General features: G+C 57.7%; 2 protein-coding genes across 3 annotated transcripts in view; one reads left to right on the top strand and one right to left on the bottom strand.

Moving 5' to 3' along the window:
* Nucleotides 1–9,255, top strand: part of MYRF (myelin regulatory factor) — a gene marked incomplete at both ends in the record, with an annotated part of 63,204 nt that extends 53,949 nt beyond the window's left edge. Inside the window, 13 exons of the mRNA XM_082318359.1 lie at nucleotides 1,243–1,403; nucleotides 1,927–1,999; nucleotides 2,289–2,377; nucleotides 2,572–2,640; nucleotides 5,291–5,376; nucleotides 5,613–5,774; nucleotides 6,618–6,723; nucleotides 6,823–6,911; nucleotides 7,489–7,576; nucleotides 7,906–7,980; nucleotides 8,117–8,219; nucleotides 8,772–8,846; nucleotides 9,169–9,255. Of these exons, the coding sequence (XP_082174485.1) occupies nucleotides 1,243–1,403; nucleotides 1,927–1,999; nucleotides 2,289–2,377; nucleotides 2,572–2,640; nucleotides 5,291–5,376; nucleotides 5,613–5,774; nucleotides 6,618–6,723; nucleotides 6,823–6,911; nucleotides 7,489–7,576; nucleotides 7,906–7,980; nucleotides 8,117–8,219; nucleotides 8,772–8,846; nucleotides 9,169–9,255 (1,263 nt within the window). The remainder of the gene's footprint in view (nucleotides 1–1,242; nucleotides 1,404–1,926; nucleotides 2,000–2,288; nucleotides 2,378–2,571; nucleotides 2,641–5,290; nucleotides 5,377–5,612; nucleotides 5,775–6,617; nucleotides 6,724–6,822; nucleotides 6,912–7,488; nucleotides 7,577–7,905; nucleotides 7,981–8,116; nucleotides 8,220–8,771; nucleotides 8,847–9,168) is intronic.
* Nucleotides 9,256–14,230: 4,975 nt separating this feature from the next.
* On the bottom strand, nucleotides 14,231–16,134 carry TMEM258 (transmembrane protein 258). 2 transcript variants are annotated; one of them, XR_014228873.1, is made up of 4 exons: nucleotides 16,063–16,134; nucleotides 15,418–15,527; nucleotides 15,030–15,310; nucleotides 14,231–14,370 (listed from the first exon to the last, which is right to left on the bottom strand). XR_014228873.1 is itself a non-coding variant. In XM_082318362.1 (4 exons), exons 1-3 carry the CDS (start codon nucleotides 16,063–16,065, stop codon nucleotides 15,184–15,186), a joined length of 240 nt encoding a protein of 79 aa, XP_082174488.1. In that variant the 5' UTR covers nucleotides 16,066–16,134; the 3' UTR covers nucleotides 14,231–14,370; nucleotides 15,142–15,183. The 2 variants fall into 2 exon arrangements, 1 of the variants encoding a protein (XP_082174488.1); XM_082318362.1 differs by having other exon boundaries at nucleotides 15,142–15,310.
* Between the last annotated feature and the right edge of the window lie 2 nt (nucleotides 16,135–16,136).

A 16,136-nucleotide genomic window follows, 5' to 3' on the forward strand; every position in this document is an offset into this window, starting at 1 on the left:
TCCTTGTTGGCAGCCTCCTCTAGGGAGGCTCTTAGTCATAATCTCTCCTTTCTGGATAAGATAAGGTGCTTATGTCAAGATAACCCAGAGCACCTGGCTGCCTGACCTCTCCATAACCCGTGGCAGCCTGTTTGCTGCTCTGGGCATCGAGGGGACAGCCTCCCATAGCACACATCAGGGGGACAGCCTCCCAGAGCTGCCAGCTCTCTCCTGCATCACTCTGTCCAGAGTAGGAATAGCCAGGACTGACCTTAGTGCCTCGTTTCTCCTTTGTGGAAGCGTAGATTCCTGCAGTTACATCTCCAGCTAGCAGTAGCTGTAAGCGTGACCTTTTCTGTCCCATCTGCACGTAGCCAGGCCATTACTGTCCCTTGTTTCTGCGTACAGAGCTCCTCCACGGGCTTCAGCTCAGCATCAACCCTCCAAGAGGAGCTGGTGCACGCTGCAGAGCAGCCCATCGCAGCAAGCTGCGTGGTCTGCTCTAGCTGAGCTCTCCAAAGAGCCATCTACCTGCTGCTACGAATTATTCAAGGTGTCCAAGATCCTCTGAGCATAGTGCTGGACCAGCACACCAGTGAGGTGTTTTGCCTCAGGGAGCTCTGTATGGGGAAGCGGAGTGGCGGAGCCCGAGGGGGGATAAGGGGCAGGGGAGACACCACACTGCTGGCAGCAGTACGTGGGACGTGGCTGCCCTTGTGCCCGAGGGAGATGCGTGTGCTGGACCGCCCTGCCTTTACCGGCGGGGCTGCAGGAGAAAGGTTGCTCTCCAGAGGCTTCTGGATTTGGGCTCTCCGTTGGCTGGATCAACTGTCTGTTGGATAACGCTGCAGAATAACGCCAGCAGCTTGCACTGTAGAGCAAGAGGCAGAGGGCTGGGGTGGCGCAGAGAAGGGGTAGATGGGGAGCATTGAGTGGGGGCTCCTGATGAAGATGGGGACTTTGTGTCTGTCCTTTGCGACTGAGGAGGACTCTCTGGATTAGCGCCAGCAGGAGACCTCGGGGATCCTTCACCAACGTGTGTTGTTTTGGTTGGGTTTGAAGAGGATATCTCTTGTTCTTGCATCCAGGGGCTGTAGAGATCTAGATGTGCCACGCTGGATGATTCCCTGCCCCCAGAGCTGGGTGTTGTGTAGCCTTTCCCCTGGGGCAGGGCATGGGAGAGCAGTCAGGGTGGCCGATCCATGGGAGCAGGAGTCCCTCCACATGCCAGGCCACTCAGACTGCCGAGCTGTTCCCTGGTAGGAGCGCATCTTCATGGAGAACGTGGGAGCCGTGAAGGAGCTGTGCAAACTGACAGACAACCTGGAGACCCGCATCGATGAGCTGGAGAGGTGGAGTCACAAACTGGCCAAGCTCAAGCGACTGGACAGCATGAAGTCAACCGTGAGCTCTGGGGCGTTCAGGTACGGGCATACTGAGGGCAGGGGAGCCAGAAGGGATGTCTCCTTTGGAGCCCAGGCAGCCCTGAGTGATATCTTGGTTTGGGAAAGGGGAGATGGGGAGGAGTGGTGGCAGTTGTCATTTGGCCTGGGGTAGATTTAAGGAGCTGAGGTTGGTGAGACAGGTCTGGCACACACATACCAACAGCCTGCTCTTAGACCAGCTCAAAAAAAAAAAATCAATATGAAATTGTCTCCACGTTTCCCTGGAGTAAGGGAGCAGCTTTCTCAGGGCAAAGAGTTTCTCATGCTTCCAAAATCACCATACTGACCCTGGTCAGCTTATGCGGGTTTGGGGGCAGAATTCAGGCTCTCTGGGCAATGGACCAGCACTGCACCTACCCCCGAGCAGATGAAGTGACAGGGGTTTGTGACTGTCGTGCCACGCAGAGATTTCTCCCCTCCCAAAGAATCTCATATTTGCCTGGGAATCGCTTTGCGTGCTGTCCCTGCCCGGCTCAGCTCCACTCCTCCTTTCTCCTTGCAGCCAAACAGGAAGCCAGTTCAGCCGCGCGGGAAGCATCCCTCACAAAAAAAGACCCCACAAAGTAGCCAGCAAGGTAAGGGACGGCTGCCAAAGGAGCAGCGCTGTGCGGGGGAAGGTGGGCTCTCTGGGAACGGTCGTCTGCCTGATCCTCGTGTGTTTTCGTACGCACGCTGCAGAGGGAGAGACCCTGTCTGCTCCCATTTCCATGCTCTCTCCTTCCTTTTTGTCCGTGCCTAATGAAGATGTTAGATGGCTTCTGCGCTGAGGGGCTTCAGGGCTTGCAGGGGAGCTTGGGATGGGCTGGGTGGGAGGCCCGGAGCAGTAAGGAGTCCTGAGCTGATCTTGGGGTTTTTCTCTTGCAGTCACCGTCAGTTGTCCCCGAACAGGCCTGCATCAGCCAGCGCTTCCTGCAGGGCACCATCATTGCCCTGGTCATCATCATGGCATTCAGGTGAGACCGCGCACCCGGGCTGCCGCTTCTCCGCTCTCTCTCTCCAGCTCATCGGTTTGACCCGTGCCATCCGTGGGGTGTGTAGCGAGGGGCTGAGGACCTACGGCTCCTTTCATGGGCTGAAACCCCTTGGAAGCAGATCCGTACCGTGACACGTCCCTTGCCCCATGTCCGTCCTCTCTCTTCCTTTCCAGTGTGGTGTCCATGTCCACGCTCTACGTGCTGAGCTTGCGCAGCGAAGAGGACCTTGTGGATATCGATGGGTAGGTACCTCGGGGCTCTGTGGGAGGGATGTGGTGACCGGGGGAGTCTGAAGCGCAAAAAGCAGCCGCTGTGGGGTTATTGAGCACAGTTCCAGTGAGTCAAGCTGTAAAGCCAACCAAACACATCCACACATCCAAGTCTGAGGTCAGTTAAATTATCTGGAGCAAGAAGTGAGGAACAGAGAAGATAAAGAAAATACCCCGTTGTTTGGCTGCTCACATATCCACGCGTGGCCGGTCTGAATGTCCTTTGGACCAGTCTTCAGCTGGACTAAAACAGCATCGTCCCACTGATTGCGGTGGGGCTGGACCGGTCTGTGCTAGGCAAGCGTTTTCCTCTGCAAGCAGCGTCCTTGGTGTGGAGAGAGCACTGAGGGAGCGGCCCCAGCCCGGCAGGCGTGCACACGGGCAGCCCGTGCTGGGCGCTCGGGTTTGGCACACTTCACTCCTTTGGGAGCTCGCCTTACCAGATAACGAGTCTCTTTTTCTCTCCCTCTTCTCCCTGTCTTCTTTCTCTTCCTCCTGTTCCGGTTACATCTCTCATCCAACCCATTTTCTTTCCACTTCGTCTTTAATTTTCCCATTCTTGTCTTTTCATTTCCATTACCTTCCATATCCTCTTTCATTCCCCCCCATCCTCCTCATCTACCGACCTGCCTTTTCTTCCCGTCTCCCTTCACTGTCCTGTAGCTCTTTTGCTGTGCCCACTGCCTGTCTCCTGGCCCTCTTGCGGCACAGGGGTCCTGGGGTGCCGGTCGCTCTGTGTCCACGGTATGTTATTGTTTCATTATACTGTTATTTAATTGCCGCATCCCTTCTCTCAAATCCTCTTCTTTCTTCCATCTGCACCGCAGAAGACCAAGAACCTTATGCAAAATTGAAAGCAAAGAAAGGGATAGGAATATGCTGCAGCAAGTGGGACTCCAGGAGGAAGGATTATGGATCCCGTCAGGAAGGGGAAATTAGGATTAGGGGATTGAAGAACCAATTAATCAAAGGCTAAATAAAGAAATTAGACACTCCAGGTAGAGCAGGAGCAGACAGTTTGAAAGGAGTGGAGGCAGTATGTGAAAAGGATGAAGCCTTTGAGGAGTTAGCCAAAAAACTGTTCCTACCCTCTCTTCCTATGTGAGCAGCTTTCTTGTGGAGGGTCACTCTCAAGCACAGGACAGCTTACTGTGCAAAAGAAGGACGGAAAAAAACCCTAAATTATTTCTTTTTATGAGCCATTACCGCTGGGAATGTTTGGCGAGGTACTGAGACGGGGAAGCTGGCTGAGTTACTCAGGTGGAGACCTGTAAAGCACCTCCGTTAATGGGATCGGCAGGGCTGCAGCAAAACAATTCCTTTAAAAGAAAAACAGGTCCTGCCTTATCTGTCAGCACCCTTAGAACAAAACACTGCATAAAAAGCAGTGGAAGGCCCGATTAATTTGGTCTTTTAAGAACTCTCCCTCAGAGCGTTTCCCGGGAAGCTATTAAAAAAGTAATCGCTTGGGGGCTGCAGGATAAAGCTCTGCATGGGGAGTGGTGACGAGGCAGCGGGGGAACATGAGGGGTAGGGGTGGGTTTTTGGCTGGGGTGAAGGGCAGCTCCGGAGGCTGGTGCCCACATTCCCTCCAGGAGACCGGCGTCGCGTCTCCTTTCACCAGAAAAAGAAATAGGTGTAATAAGATAAGTCTTGCAGGTGACAAAGTGGTCTTTTGATTTCTCTAAATGAGCGAAAGCTCCATTTATCCGTGAGAAACCTTGAGCAAAGCTAAGGGGACAGGCAAGACATGGGTACAGGATGAGGAAAATGTGGGACGGATAAAACCAAACTGCTCCTGAGCCTGGGCAGGGTCCGGGCAGGTGAAATCTTGAACATCGCTGTTAGGAGCTCAGTAAAAATTTTGGCTCAGTGGGCAGCTACGGTGCGTGAAGGCGAGAGCCTTGGTTTATCCCATATCTCTGTAGGCGGTAGCTGGTGCCCAGAAGTGGTGTTGCTCTGGGCTCCTTGTGCAGACGTGGGAGAAAACCAGCACGAGGCAGCGGTTCCTCCCCTTCCACGTCTGCCTTACCCTCGGGAGACGCCTGTGGTGTCCTCAGGTCTTGGTAGCTTCGGTGAAACCCCTGAAATTATGTGGGACGAATCTGGGTGGGATTGTGTGCCTTTCTAAAAAACAAGATGAGGAATGGTCTGTCTCCAAGAGATAAGGGGCACCTCCCTTAGGGAATGGTGAGTGCTTGGAGCCCGTTACGGCCTAACGTGTCGAGACCCGAGCACATAAATCCACCCAGGAGATCACTGTTGGAAATCAAGTCCACTGAGTTCAGCCCGTTCCCCAGTGAGCATCGAGGGAGCATGGCTGGTGTCCTCTGAACCAGCTGGCATTTGTCCCTGCCAGACGTGGGACTGCCACACGATCTGCTGTGGCATTTCCTAGCTCTCCTTGCTGTCTTCACGGCTTGCGTGCCTCTCTCCCGCCTTTCCTTGCCCACATCACTCCAGTCTGTGCTCCTCCTCACCCTCGCGCTCTCCACGTCTGCTCTTGCTCCGTGTACCTGCTCCCATCGCCCCACTCACTGCTACAGCCGCTTCTCTCTTCACGTACAAGCGACACCGTTATCCCCCACGGTAGAGGTTTTCACCGTATTTTCCTGCATTTCAGGTCAAGCCAGAACTTTGATAAAACGCAGATGGTGCGATCCACAGCTGCGTCGGACGGAGCCAGCAGCAGGACCCCCACGCGCCGTGGTAGGTCGCAGCGGGGCAGGGGGCCTGGCAGACGCGCTCGATGATGGGTTGTGGTGCAGGGTGAAGGACGTGGCTGCTCCTCCGTGCCAGGGGCTTGCTGGCATCGTGCTGGCTTCATGCTGGGAGGTCCTGGGGCTCTGGTTTTGCAGAAGGGATGCCGGGGGCGATTGGTGCTGCTCCTGTGAGATGCCTCTCCCCTTGACTTACTCCACGTGTCCCTGCTGTTTGCCCTGCAGTCACAGAGGACACACAGGACTTAGTCTTCAGCTTACCTGGTCACAGTGTGCTAGCCTGCTTCAGCCCACCGTGTTTCTCCGTCTGCTGCTCTGCTGCTCCCACCAATGTCTCCTCCGTCGCCCTCTCTGAGACCAGCCCCACTCATGCCACTAACCAGACAGGTAAGTACCAGCCCGGGCACCCAGGAGGTGCTGGGACAACGCCGAGGTGCGTCTGTCCCACCACCGCATCACCTCGTGTCCCCAGCCTACCTCTGCATGTTATGAAAAGGACGTGCAGCCTGCCCTTCGAAAGGTGCCCGCTTTCCTCCGCACCCGCTGCCTGGGCTGAGACCTGATCCGGCAGGCAGCTGCAGGGCAAAGCGGGACTGCCAGGCTCAACAGCCTTCGCTGCCCGTGTGGCACGGTTTGGAGAGCCGTGGTCGTGCTGCCGGGGGTACGTGGGGGCTGGAAGGTCTTTGGAGCTGCCTGCTTTGCCAGCACAAGGTCACGAGAGGCTCCACCGGGCTGGCCAGCATGCCCGAGCAGCCGTACCTTGCAGCCTGACCTCATTCTTCTGTTTGCTTTGAGCAAGGTTTGACGGGTCAGGGGGTGCGCTGCCTCTTGGCTGCCCAAGCAGGGCTTTTGCAAGCTTGCTTGCTCCATCACCAGTCGCTGTTGCAGGAGGAACAGCGCCTCAGGCAGTCACTGCAGAGCCCTGACGCCCCCGGAGTCGTGCCTTAACCCTGCCTTAAACGCCGTGCCCTACCCGAGCACAGGGCTGCGTCCCCGCTTTGTCCCCGCGGACTGCTCCAGCTTCCCTCCGCTGCGGGGATCCCACCGGCCCCTTCAGGCACAGAGGCTGGGAAGCCTCAGCGGCTGCCAGGGGTTAATACGGGAGGTGACGTGGGGACAGGACGCGCCCAGAGGTGGCAGCTCTTCTCTCTGCACTGCTCCCGGAGGTCGGGAGTGCTGCCAGCCTCTCTCTGCCTCTCAGCACAACCTTTCTTTCCCTTCTCTTTGCAGACCAAAGTCAGACCTCACTCCTGCCAGTGACAAATATCAAAGCCAAATCCAGGGGCATCACCGGGAAAGCGACATCCTACACCAAGTGGCCAAAGACGCCTGACAGGTCTCAGAGCTTCGGCAGCCCCAATGCCAGCCCCTCCTCCCCCTTCACCCACAGCCAGGGCAAATCCAAGTACATCTCCAACCTCTCGCTCTCCCGCAGCAACTCCCCGCTGGGGCAGGCCCGGCAGCAGCGCAGCATCAGGCAGCCGGTGAGCGAGTGGCCCCGCACGGAGGATCCCGGCAGGGATGGTAGGTGGACCCTATCTTCTTCCCTCCCTGCAGCGGCACCGTGGTCCTGGCTTCTCTCCTGGGGTATCCTCAACCAACTGGGTCTCATCTGTGCCGCACAACTCTCGCTGTGTCCCCATCCTGCGGCTTGTTTGCCCCCAGCTCTCCCAGTGCAGCCAGATTCAACCTCCAGCCCTGCCCTTCCTCCTCCCTGCTGCCCTACGCTTTCTGGCCAGTTGCTAGTTCCCTTCTGAGGCTGCCGTACCGACATCTCCGTTCTTACCCCCATCTCAGCTTGCTCAGCCATTTCTAAATCAGATCTAGAGGAAGAAATGCACAGACTGAGTCATGCTGGCAGCAGGGAGAAGGGGGTGTCGATGACCAGCCATTGGCATAGTCTGGGGCACCCCTTCTCCTGGCTCTCCGTGGCTGGAGATGGTGTTAGCGCAGTCCTGCAGCAATGCAACCCCCTCTCTGATGACAGGGTGATAAGGAAAGGTGATCTCAGTGCCAGGCGTCCCTTCCAGCCCTTCTCGCTCCGGGCACCCCAGCTGCCACCCCTTTGCTGTTCCTAAATAGCCTCTTCTCCCACCCGCAGGGCCAAGCCCAGTGCTGCACTCCATCCGGATCGTGGAGATCGATATGGGCATCCAGTCCCAGTACTGCGCAGCCGCCGAGGCCTGCAGGTGAGCGAGGCAAAGCCGGCTGCCAGCGCTTTGGGGGCAGCAGCGCTGCGGGAGCTCCAGGGGAAGCAGCAGATGGGCAGCTCCTGGAGCCTTGGGTTGTTCTCTGCCATCACCCCATGCTGCTCCTTGGATGGAGGAGCTGGGGCTCTGAGTCCTTCCCTCAGAGTGCAGGAAGGATGCGTTTGGTGATGAGTTTGTCCTCGGGAACTAGCCTGGGAAGCCCTCCCCTCTGAAGTCTCAGCCCGACAGAGACTTTGGGTCCTGGCCTGGCCATCTCAGAGCCGCCTGAGATGCTGTGGTGAGGTCTAATGCTCTCTCTGTGTCCCTAGGACTGGAAACTTCACCTACCGCATCCCTGTCAACCAGCTCACAGCGGTGAACACCAACCTGACCCTGGAAATGAAGTGAGTGGACTAGGGCTCATCTCTTGGGTGTTTCGGTACCCCTGAAGTCAGGTGGATACTGTGCCAGGGGGCCATGGTGTCTCCTGCCTGAGCTGGGGAAGAGCCAGCGGGGTCTTACAGTGTCTCGTCTCCCCAGCTCCTCCTCCGCGGTGTCCATCGCCCTTTGCGGCCTCGTCTCCAGCGACCCCTGCCAGGATGCCGCGAGCACGAACAGCTCCACCGATGCCACAGACGCACAGGTAGGGAGGGAGAGAGGGTACGGCTCACAAAATCCACGTGCCTTGTCATCCCAGCACACCACCGATCCCTCCAGAAGGGACTACAGCAGCCTGGCCAGGGCAGCACAGGACTTGCTGGAGGGAATTCGTGCTCAAACATAGCCGTACTCTGCACGGGCTAACGTCCATGACCCTCAGACATCCCCGCAAGCCCGACAGGGAGGGGTCTGTAAGCCTGATGCGGTCGCTCGCATGAAATCATCCCGCACGACCCCTCTGCAATGAGCCCCAGGACTGCAGGGAAAAGACCCCGCTGTCAGCTGCCGTACCGCGTCCTAACAAACTCCCTTCAGCGGGATTTTGCAGCTCTGCGTGTGCAGAGGCTGCCTCAGACCCTTCTTACCCTCGAGTGCCTCCTTGCCCCTCGCAGGCCGGCTCTATTGCTGGCCTCGGAGAGGTTGCTCCTCCGCTCCACCCCGCAGGGTTGCGTGGTTCCTTGCCGGTCTGGCCCGGGAGAACGTCCCCCGATGCTCAGCCCCGATCTCATCCTCGCTGTTCTGTGTTCCTCCCCAGGAAACAACGCACCGCTGGCCTCTCGTCATGCTGTCTTTCCGGGAGTTTACCTACCACTTCAGAGTAGCACAGCCTGTGAGTACCAGCAGCCGCTTTGTCTTCCCTCTTGTCCAGGGCTGAGCGGCAGGAGAGCAATGGGACCATGGCAGGTTTAGCGGCCACCTTGCGCCGACAGCCCTCCGCAGCCCTCTCCATCGGGGCTGTTGCCTTCCGCAGCCCTCTCCATCGGGGCTGTTGCCTTCCGCAGCCCTCTCCATTGGGGCTGTTGCCTTCCGCAGTTGCGTGGGTAGCGGGGGTACGATTTTTCTCTGCCCCAGCCCGTAATTCGTGCACAATTCCCCCCTCAGAGCACACGTCCTACCCCTGTCTGTAAGCTCTTTTTCTCGCTCTCTCACAGGGCCGAGCCAACTGCAGCACTGCTCCCGAGCAGATGGGACACCTTTTCACTGACTATTATTTTCAGTTTTACTGGCTCTGTGAGTGAGTCCTGGCAGCACCAGTGCCCTCTGGTTGGAGAGAGGAGGGGGACTGGTGACACTGGGGAGCCTGCTGTACGCCCTCCTCCGCTCGCCCCCAGCCCCACCTTACCCCCGTCTGGGGCGTGGGGCTGGTTTGGTTGTGGCTGGTGAGGCAGGCACAGCACGGGCAGAACATAGGACCTAAGCCACAGAAACACAACCAGCCCTGTGGTACCTCCTGGGCTCACCTCCCACCGACTCCCGCCATCCCACGCCGCCCCGAACGTCCCTCTCCTTCCCTTACGGGGACGCTTGTGTCCTCCATCGCTTCTCCCGCCCCTTGCAACACTGGATTTGAAAGCATGACACTGGACTGAACGTGGACGGCTCTGCCGCATCCCAGAACGCGGATGGGAGCTCCATCCTGTACGGGCCCACTGGTCCCAGATGTGCCACGTCTTCACAACACTGGAATTGCTCAACACTGGAGCCCTTTCCAAGAGCGAAACGCTGGAGTTTGGCCTGGAAAGGAAGGCTGTGCCTGGACGTACTGGAAGTCGTACACTGGAGTTGCTGTTCCTTCTGGTTGGCCCAGGGCCATCCCTCGCAGCCCCGCTCCACAGACCCCCGGAGACCCCCGGACCCGCGAACAGACTGTCCTCTGCGGGCAAGAGAAGGTGCAGCTTCAACGTTAGCCCTGTCCGTCCCCCTCCTCGCTGTACTCTAACTTCCACCGTATCCAGACCTGGCTGGATAAACTCAAGAACCCCACTTAAAGATGCTGCTGAGGCTGTGCCCAGGCCAAACCACGTGTGGGGACACTCGCCATCAACCCACGGGAGAAAAATTACCATGAGGCACCTGCGTTAAGTGTCATAGGACCCATTTTTTTTTCATTTGGCAGCAGCGTGCGGCCTCTCGCAGTGTGTGCAGAGCTGCCCGGTCGGCTCCCAAGCCAACACAGCCGCCTCTGCCCAGACGTGCAGAAGAGAGAGCACTGGCAGAGCCCGGCGCGCCCTGCAGAGCAAGGCTGAGCCGCTGGGGACGCGTGACGTGGCTTCGCTGCGCCCCTGCCCAGCGGATCTCCGCCAGGCACCGAAGCGGCCGATCCTCTCCCCCAAAGCGGGGAACGGCAGCGACTGCGGGCCCTTGCCGTCACTGTTCTCGGAAAGCAGTTATGTTGAGTGTATTTTGGGTATTTTACTGTTACAAGTTCTTAACTTGCTAAACTACTGATTTTATTTTTTTTTTTAAAGCCGTATAAAAATGGGTCTCTTAATTCTGTCCCTGTTCAGCGACGTGCGTCTCGCATAGGAAACCAAAGGGGGCCACTGCTAAGCTCCACGTTAAAGCTCGACTGCCGCAGCGGTGCTGGGACGCGTCAGAGTGACCGACCAGCGCCGCGTCCTCCTCCCCGTCCTGCTCCAGCACCTCTCGCTAAAAAGGAGCCGTCTGCGTTCCCGGAGGCTGAGCCACCACCGGGTTCTCATGTCTGCGACGCGTTTCTGTAAGGGCACAGCAGCCACCGCTGGGGAAGGGCGGCGAGGGGGAAAGGCCACTCTAAAGCTGGCTTCGGAGAAGAGCACGCCTCGCCCCTGCGGCCCCGTCGCTGGACGTAGGCAACTCGAACCAAACTGGTTTTGGGAAACCGCATCAGGCTCTGGCTGCTGCGTTTTGTTGCTTTCAGCGGAGACGGATGCAGCGATCCCTCGGTGGTGTTACCAGCACCGAGGAGTGCGGGGCTGGCTCTGCTGCTCCGGAGAAACAAGCTGCAAAGACCTTTTTTTTTAATCCAGATTAGATAAAAGCAGAGATGGTTCCTGCGCGCATCTCGTGGGACCCTACGCGGCCTTCGCTCCCCAGGCCGAGGCGCAGTTTTATCTCCCGTCACCCATCTCAGAACAACTTTCTGAGCTTGTCCCAGCCGTAGCCCTGCGATTCCTCGCGACGTCGTTAGGAGCTGGCGTCTCTGCCGCCAAGGGACCTGGCTCTTTGTTTGTAGGCTGGTTTCAAGGTCAGGGCTTCGTTCCCACTGCGTGCCTACGGGTAGCAAACACTTCGCTGTACGTTGGCGACGCTCTCCGGTTACTAAAGCGCACTGAAGGCGGGAACCGGTGGGTGAGCAGGGAATGCCGGGCAGCCAAGCAGGAGGGAAGGCAGGGACTACCCGACTTTGGGGAGCTCAGCGGGAAAGGCAGAGGTCCCAAGGCTTGGGAATACCCACGCGAGCAGGATTCTCCGCTTCTCCCTCCAACCGGGAAGGAAACCCTCCGCTGCAGCTCTCCGGAGAGGCCGCTCAGTGCTCTTCCCTGACCTTTTTTGCTTGGCCTTAAAGTTATTTTCTCGGCAGCTTTTCTTCTCCGCTTGGCAATCAGTGGCCCAGTCTGGCACGTCCTCATTCAGGTGGGTGATGCCATGTGCTCTTCGATGTCTGCTCAGCTGAGAGGTTGCCTTCTCAGACCTGCTGATTTCCCTTGTGTTGTGGAGCCGGGCTAAATGCCCGTGCGCTCGTTCAGCCCCTGAAGAGGCGATGGGCGGCGTTGGGAGGGCCGGAGCGGAAAGCGCTGCCTGCAATCACCACCACCACTCCCCGCCCTCGCTGGTGGTGCTGGCTGAGCTCAGCCAAGACCCGCGAGTACGTCTCACCCCGCCGCGGGGAAAGCCGCTCCTGGAGGGGAGGAATCAAGCAATCACTAAAAACGTGCCAGCAGCAGTGGGCCAAGAGGAGACGGAGTCTCTCAGGTGTCCCTGTGATGCTCGGCCACGGGGTTTACGAGGGCCCCGGGCAAACCAAGTGCCTAAGGGCTATGGGAACAGCTCTAGTGCCTTTTTCTGCTAACAGGACTGCACGAGGGAACGGGGGTTTCCCACACGTGCGTAAAACGCTGCGTGCCTCAAAAGCGGTGGCCAGTTAGCTTGAGAACTGAGAGGAGGCAACACCTAAAGCGCAAAGGCCGGCACTGCCCGCGTCCGGCTGCCGCACGGCAGAGCGACACCGGGCTGACGGCAATCCCTGGTATCAAAAGAGGAGAGGGATTCAGAACGCAGTTTTTAGCGTCTTCTATCGCAATAGTAGCTTTGGTTTTAAAAATCTATCACAAAGCGTCGGCCGGTTCCACCAGCCGCTGCACAGCAAGGGAGAAACAAGCTCCAAAGGGGTTTTTAGTTATTAAAGGGTCACAGAATTGCTCCTGAGCCTGCAGAAACAGCAGTTTGCATAGACTCCCCCCCCAAAGGTGTCTCTGAAGACGCGTTCCCCATCCCCAATCAGTAACAAGAGAGTTAACAATCAGGCCGTTCCCCGCACGAGACGGAGGGAGCTCTGAGCCCATGTCTCCAGCCCCACAGCTTGGGGAAAACCCTCTCTTTCCGCTGGAAACCAGGCGCTTCATCTCTCTAGACATTCTTGGCAGGAAGGAAGAGAAGTGTGGAAACGAGGCCGCTTGCCAAAGTTGGGCTGTTTCGGAGTTTGTTTCAAAAGCAAATTCACAAACATTCTGTCCTACTGTTAGAGCTTAAAGCCTGTAAATAGAGACTATGCCACCGCTGCAAGAATTAAGGAAAAAAAAAAAAAACAAGTAAAGCACTAATTTGTTTGGTTTAAATGTTGCTGTCACAGCTTTAATCACTGTATATTGCCAGCAAGTTTGTAGAGTTGCATTCTTAGCAGGTATTATTGATTATCGTTTTTTATTTGTGGGGAACAAGCGTGGTTTCCCTCCTTTCTTTCTGATTTATATTTATATTTTGCTGAATTTGAGTGCCGAGTGTCCGGATTCCCCACTTTTTTTTTTTTTTGTTTTGTTTTGCTTATTTAGGCTTTGTTTTATGCTGGAGGTAAATATGCCCATATAAATAAATATATAAATACTGCTTTGTATCCAAGGACGGCTCCTGGCGCGTTCCTCCCTTGCTATGAGACGTCAGCCTTTCCGTTCAGCAGCTGTAAAACTGCTCCCCACAGACGGAGGAAACCCCCCGGGTTGTGAATCAGCGGGAGCTCCCACGCGGGGCCCGGTCGGGGTCAAACAGCCCCAGCCTGCGGCTGCTCGCTGCGAGGCAGGGTGCTTTCCGACAGGGATGGAAAAAGGAGCTCTCGTGGCTCACGCCTCGGAGGTTGGGCCAGATCCAGAGGGAAAGCTTCCTTCCCCAACTGGAAATTAGGGCTTTAAATCCATCAGCTACCTGTTGAACTTCTGATTTTGAAATCAAATTGCTTTGAAAGCTGGGCTACAAATTCAAAGCTACCTATAAAACTATCGTTATGCACGCCATAAACAAACTCTTTTATAGGCAAGGCAGTTAATTCGCTACTTAACTGAAGGGCGCATCCAGCTACAAGATTGTTCTGCCCCGTACCGCTCAGGCATTCCTCCAAAACCTCGTTTCCCACACACACAGCTCGCGGCAGCCACCGCGGTGCCCGCCAGACGAGCGTTCTCCTCGCTTCGCGCCCGAGGAGCCGCGCCAGCGCGTCACCCAGGAGCCCTGACCAGAGACCCTTCCGCAAGCGCCGCTCCACCGGGGCCGAAGGGTCCGTCCGCGCACCTCAGGAGCACGGAGCCCGGCCGAAAAACGGGACCGGGTGTTTCCATCGGCTGCAATTCCAGCGCAGGCGGGCCCCAGGACGCGCCGCCAGAGGTAACCAAAGCCCCTCGGAGCGGTCCCTGCCCCTCGCCGCTTCGCCAGGGGCCACGAGCGCTGCTGAGCCGCAACGCTGCTGGCTCGGGATGAGAAAGGGCTCAGCCTTCCGGAAAGAGAAATGGTAACGAAGGCTGAGGGATATAAAAGCAGGCTTTGGAAGAAGCGGGAAGCACTTATTTTCTAGAGTCTAGCTGCACTAGGGCCCAAGGCGGCCCTGAAACGCTTCTGGGCAGCTGGGGAAATCTAGGATAAACAGGGGGCCTGTCCCAAGGCACGCGGATCTTGTGCCGATATCAAAGCGGTTTGGAAAAGCCAGGTGGAAAAAAGGCATCGAAAAGACAAACCATGAGTCCAAAGGCAGGTGCATCACGGAGCCAGTTTTATTCAGGGTTGGTTTGTTGGGCTAGCAGTAGCCACTCGACAGGAGCACCGTCCACACCTGATACGGGCTTGAAGTATAAAAGAAATACAAAAAGAGCTTCTGCGGGGCTTCCCACCTGGAACCAAAGGAAATGAAGGAGGTCGGTGAGACAGCATTCCCCAGGGCGGCACCGGGCCGGGCCCTGCTGCAGCTAAGGCCCCAGCGCGCACGATCCCTCACCGCCCCAGGGGGATGAGTTCGGCCCGCGGTTCACGGGCGGGCACAGAAGCGCGACCCAGCGACCGCTTTGCAGCTTGGGGTTTAAGCCCAAAGGCTGCTGCTGGGGCGAGGGCGCAGCCGTTTGTCTGTCCTCACTCTGCCCCTGAAGAAAGGTGGCTTTTGTAAAGACCAGGCTACGTTTCCGTATTGTTCCTCTCTTGGCCAGAGACCTGCTGCGCCTCCTGGAACAAACCTCTGCGTTTCTTTTTCCTCCTCCCACCTTCCCTTCGCCCTGCCCGTTCGGATGACCGGCTCTTCAAGGCAGTCTGTTTTGTTCCATACCGGTCACCAACGGACCCCACTCCCATCTGAGCTGTCCAGACACAATCGTTGCCAAAATAATAATAATAATAATCATGCTGAAAGCAAAATGCCAATATTTTCATACCAATGTGGTGCCTGGTTTGCGTTCCTCTGCCTTTGTCCCCTATATTAGCGATGCTTAGAGGCAAAACAAAAAGCTGATCATCTTACCACTGTTATTAACGACTTTTAAACCATTGTCAGTGAACTTACGTGCTTGTGTAAGTGAGGGATTAACAGTGCCGACCTAATAAATAGCTCAGATGCTGGCACGCCCCTTACGGGCGCTGCACGTGGTATAACGGTAAGACTCGAGGAAGCTTACAGCCGTGGGGGATTCGCAGGGCGGTACCGGTGCTCCCAGGCCTCAGACGTAGATCCCGACCCACAGCAGCAGGAAGAGGACGCCGAAGCCCATGAAGAGCGAAGCCACCAAGGAGATCAACAGCTCCTTGTAGATGTCCCGCGTGTACTTGGTCGAAGTCACCTCGTAGCTGCAGCCCGGGGGTTGAGGCGATAACGGAGGCAGAGGAAGGTGAGGGCCCCCCGCTCCCCCGGCCCCCCGCCCGCTCCCCGCGCCCCCGCTCCAGCCCGGGGATACACGAAGAACCAGGCGGTGAAGAACATGCCGATGGCCAGCAGCACCACCGTCAGGTGCGGGAAGACGGCGGGGTTCACCGGGCTGGTATATCTGCTCATCGCCTCCAGCTCCTGCGCGGACACGGAGAAGGTGAGCGGCACTGCCGGGGGACGGGAGCGGGACGGGAAGCAGAGCGGGACGGGGAGTGGCCCCCAGTCCTGGCTACCAGCCCCCAGTCCTGGCTACCACCGGCCCCGAGTCCTGGCTACCACCGGCCCCTGACGGCAACTTCCTGGCCCCTGGTCCTGGCTGCCACCGGCCCTTGACAGCAGCTTCCCGGCCCCCAGTCCTGGCTACCACCGGCCCCTGATGGCAGCTTCCCGGCCACCAGTCTTGGCTACCCGGCCCCCAGTCCTGGCTACCGGTCCCTGATGGCGGCTTCCTGGCCCCCAGTCCTGGCTACCGGTCCCTGACGGCAGCTTCCCGGCCCCCAGTCCTGGCTACCACCGGCCCCTGATGGCAGCTTCCCGGTCACCAGTTTTGGCTACCCGGCCCCCAGTCGTGGCTACTGGTCCCTCACGACGGCTTCCTGGACTCCAGTCCTGGCTACCGGCCCCTGATGGCGGCTTCCTGGCTACAGCCCTGGCTACCGGCCCCGGCCCTCACCATCTCGCCCAGGCGCCGGTTGCCCGCTCTGCTCCGACACGTCGCCGCCGCTGCCCGCCCCTCCGCCGGAAACG

The sequence above is a fragment of the Platalea leucorodia genome (genome assembly GCF_965183815.1).
Source record: "Platalea leucorodia genome assembly, chromosome: 7".
NCBI lineage: Eukaryota > Metazoa > Chordata > Aves > Pelecaniformes > Threskiornithidae > Platalea > Platalea leucorodia.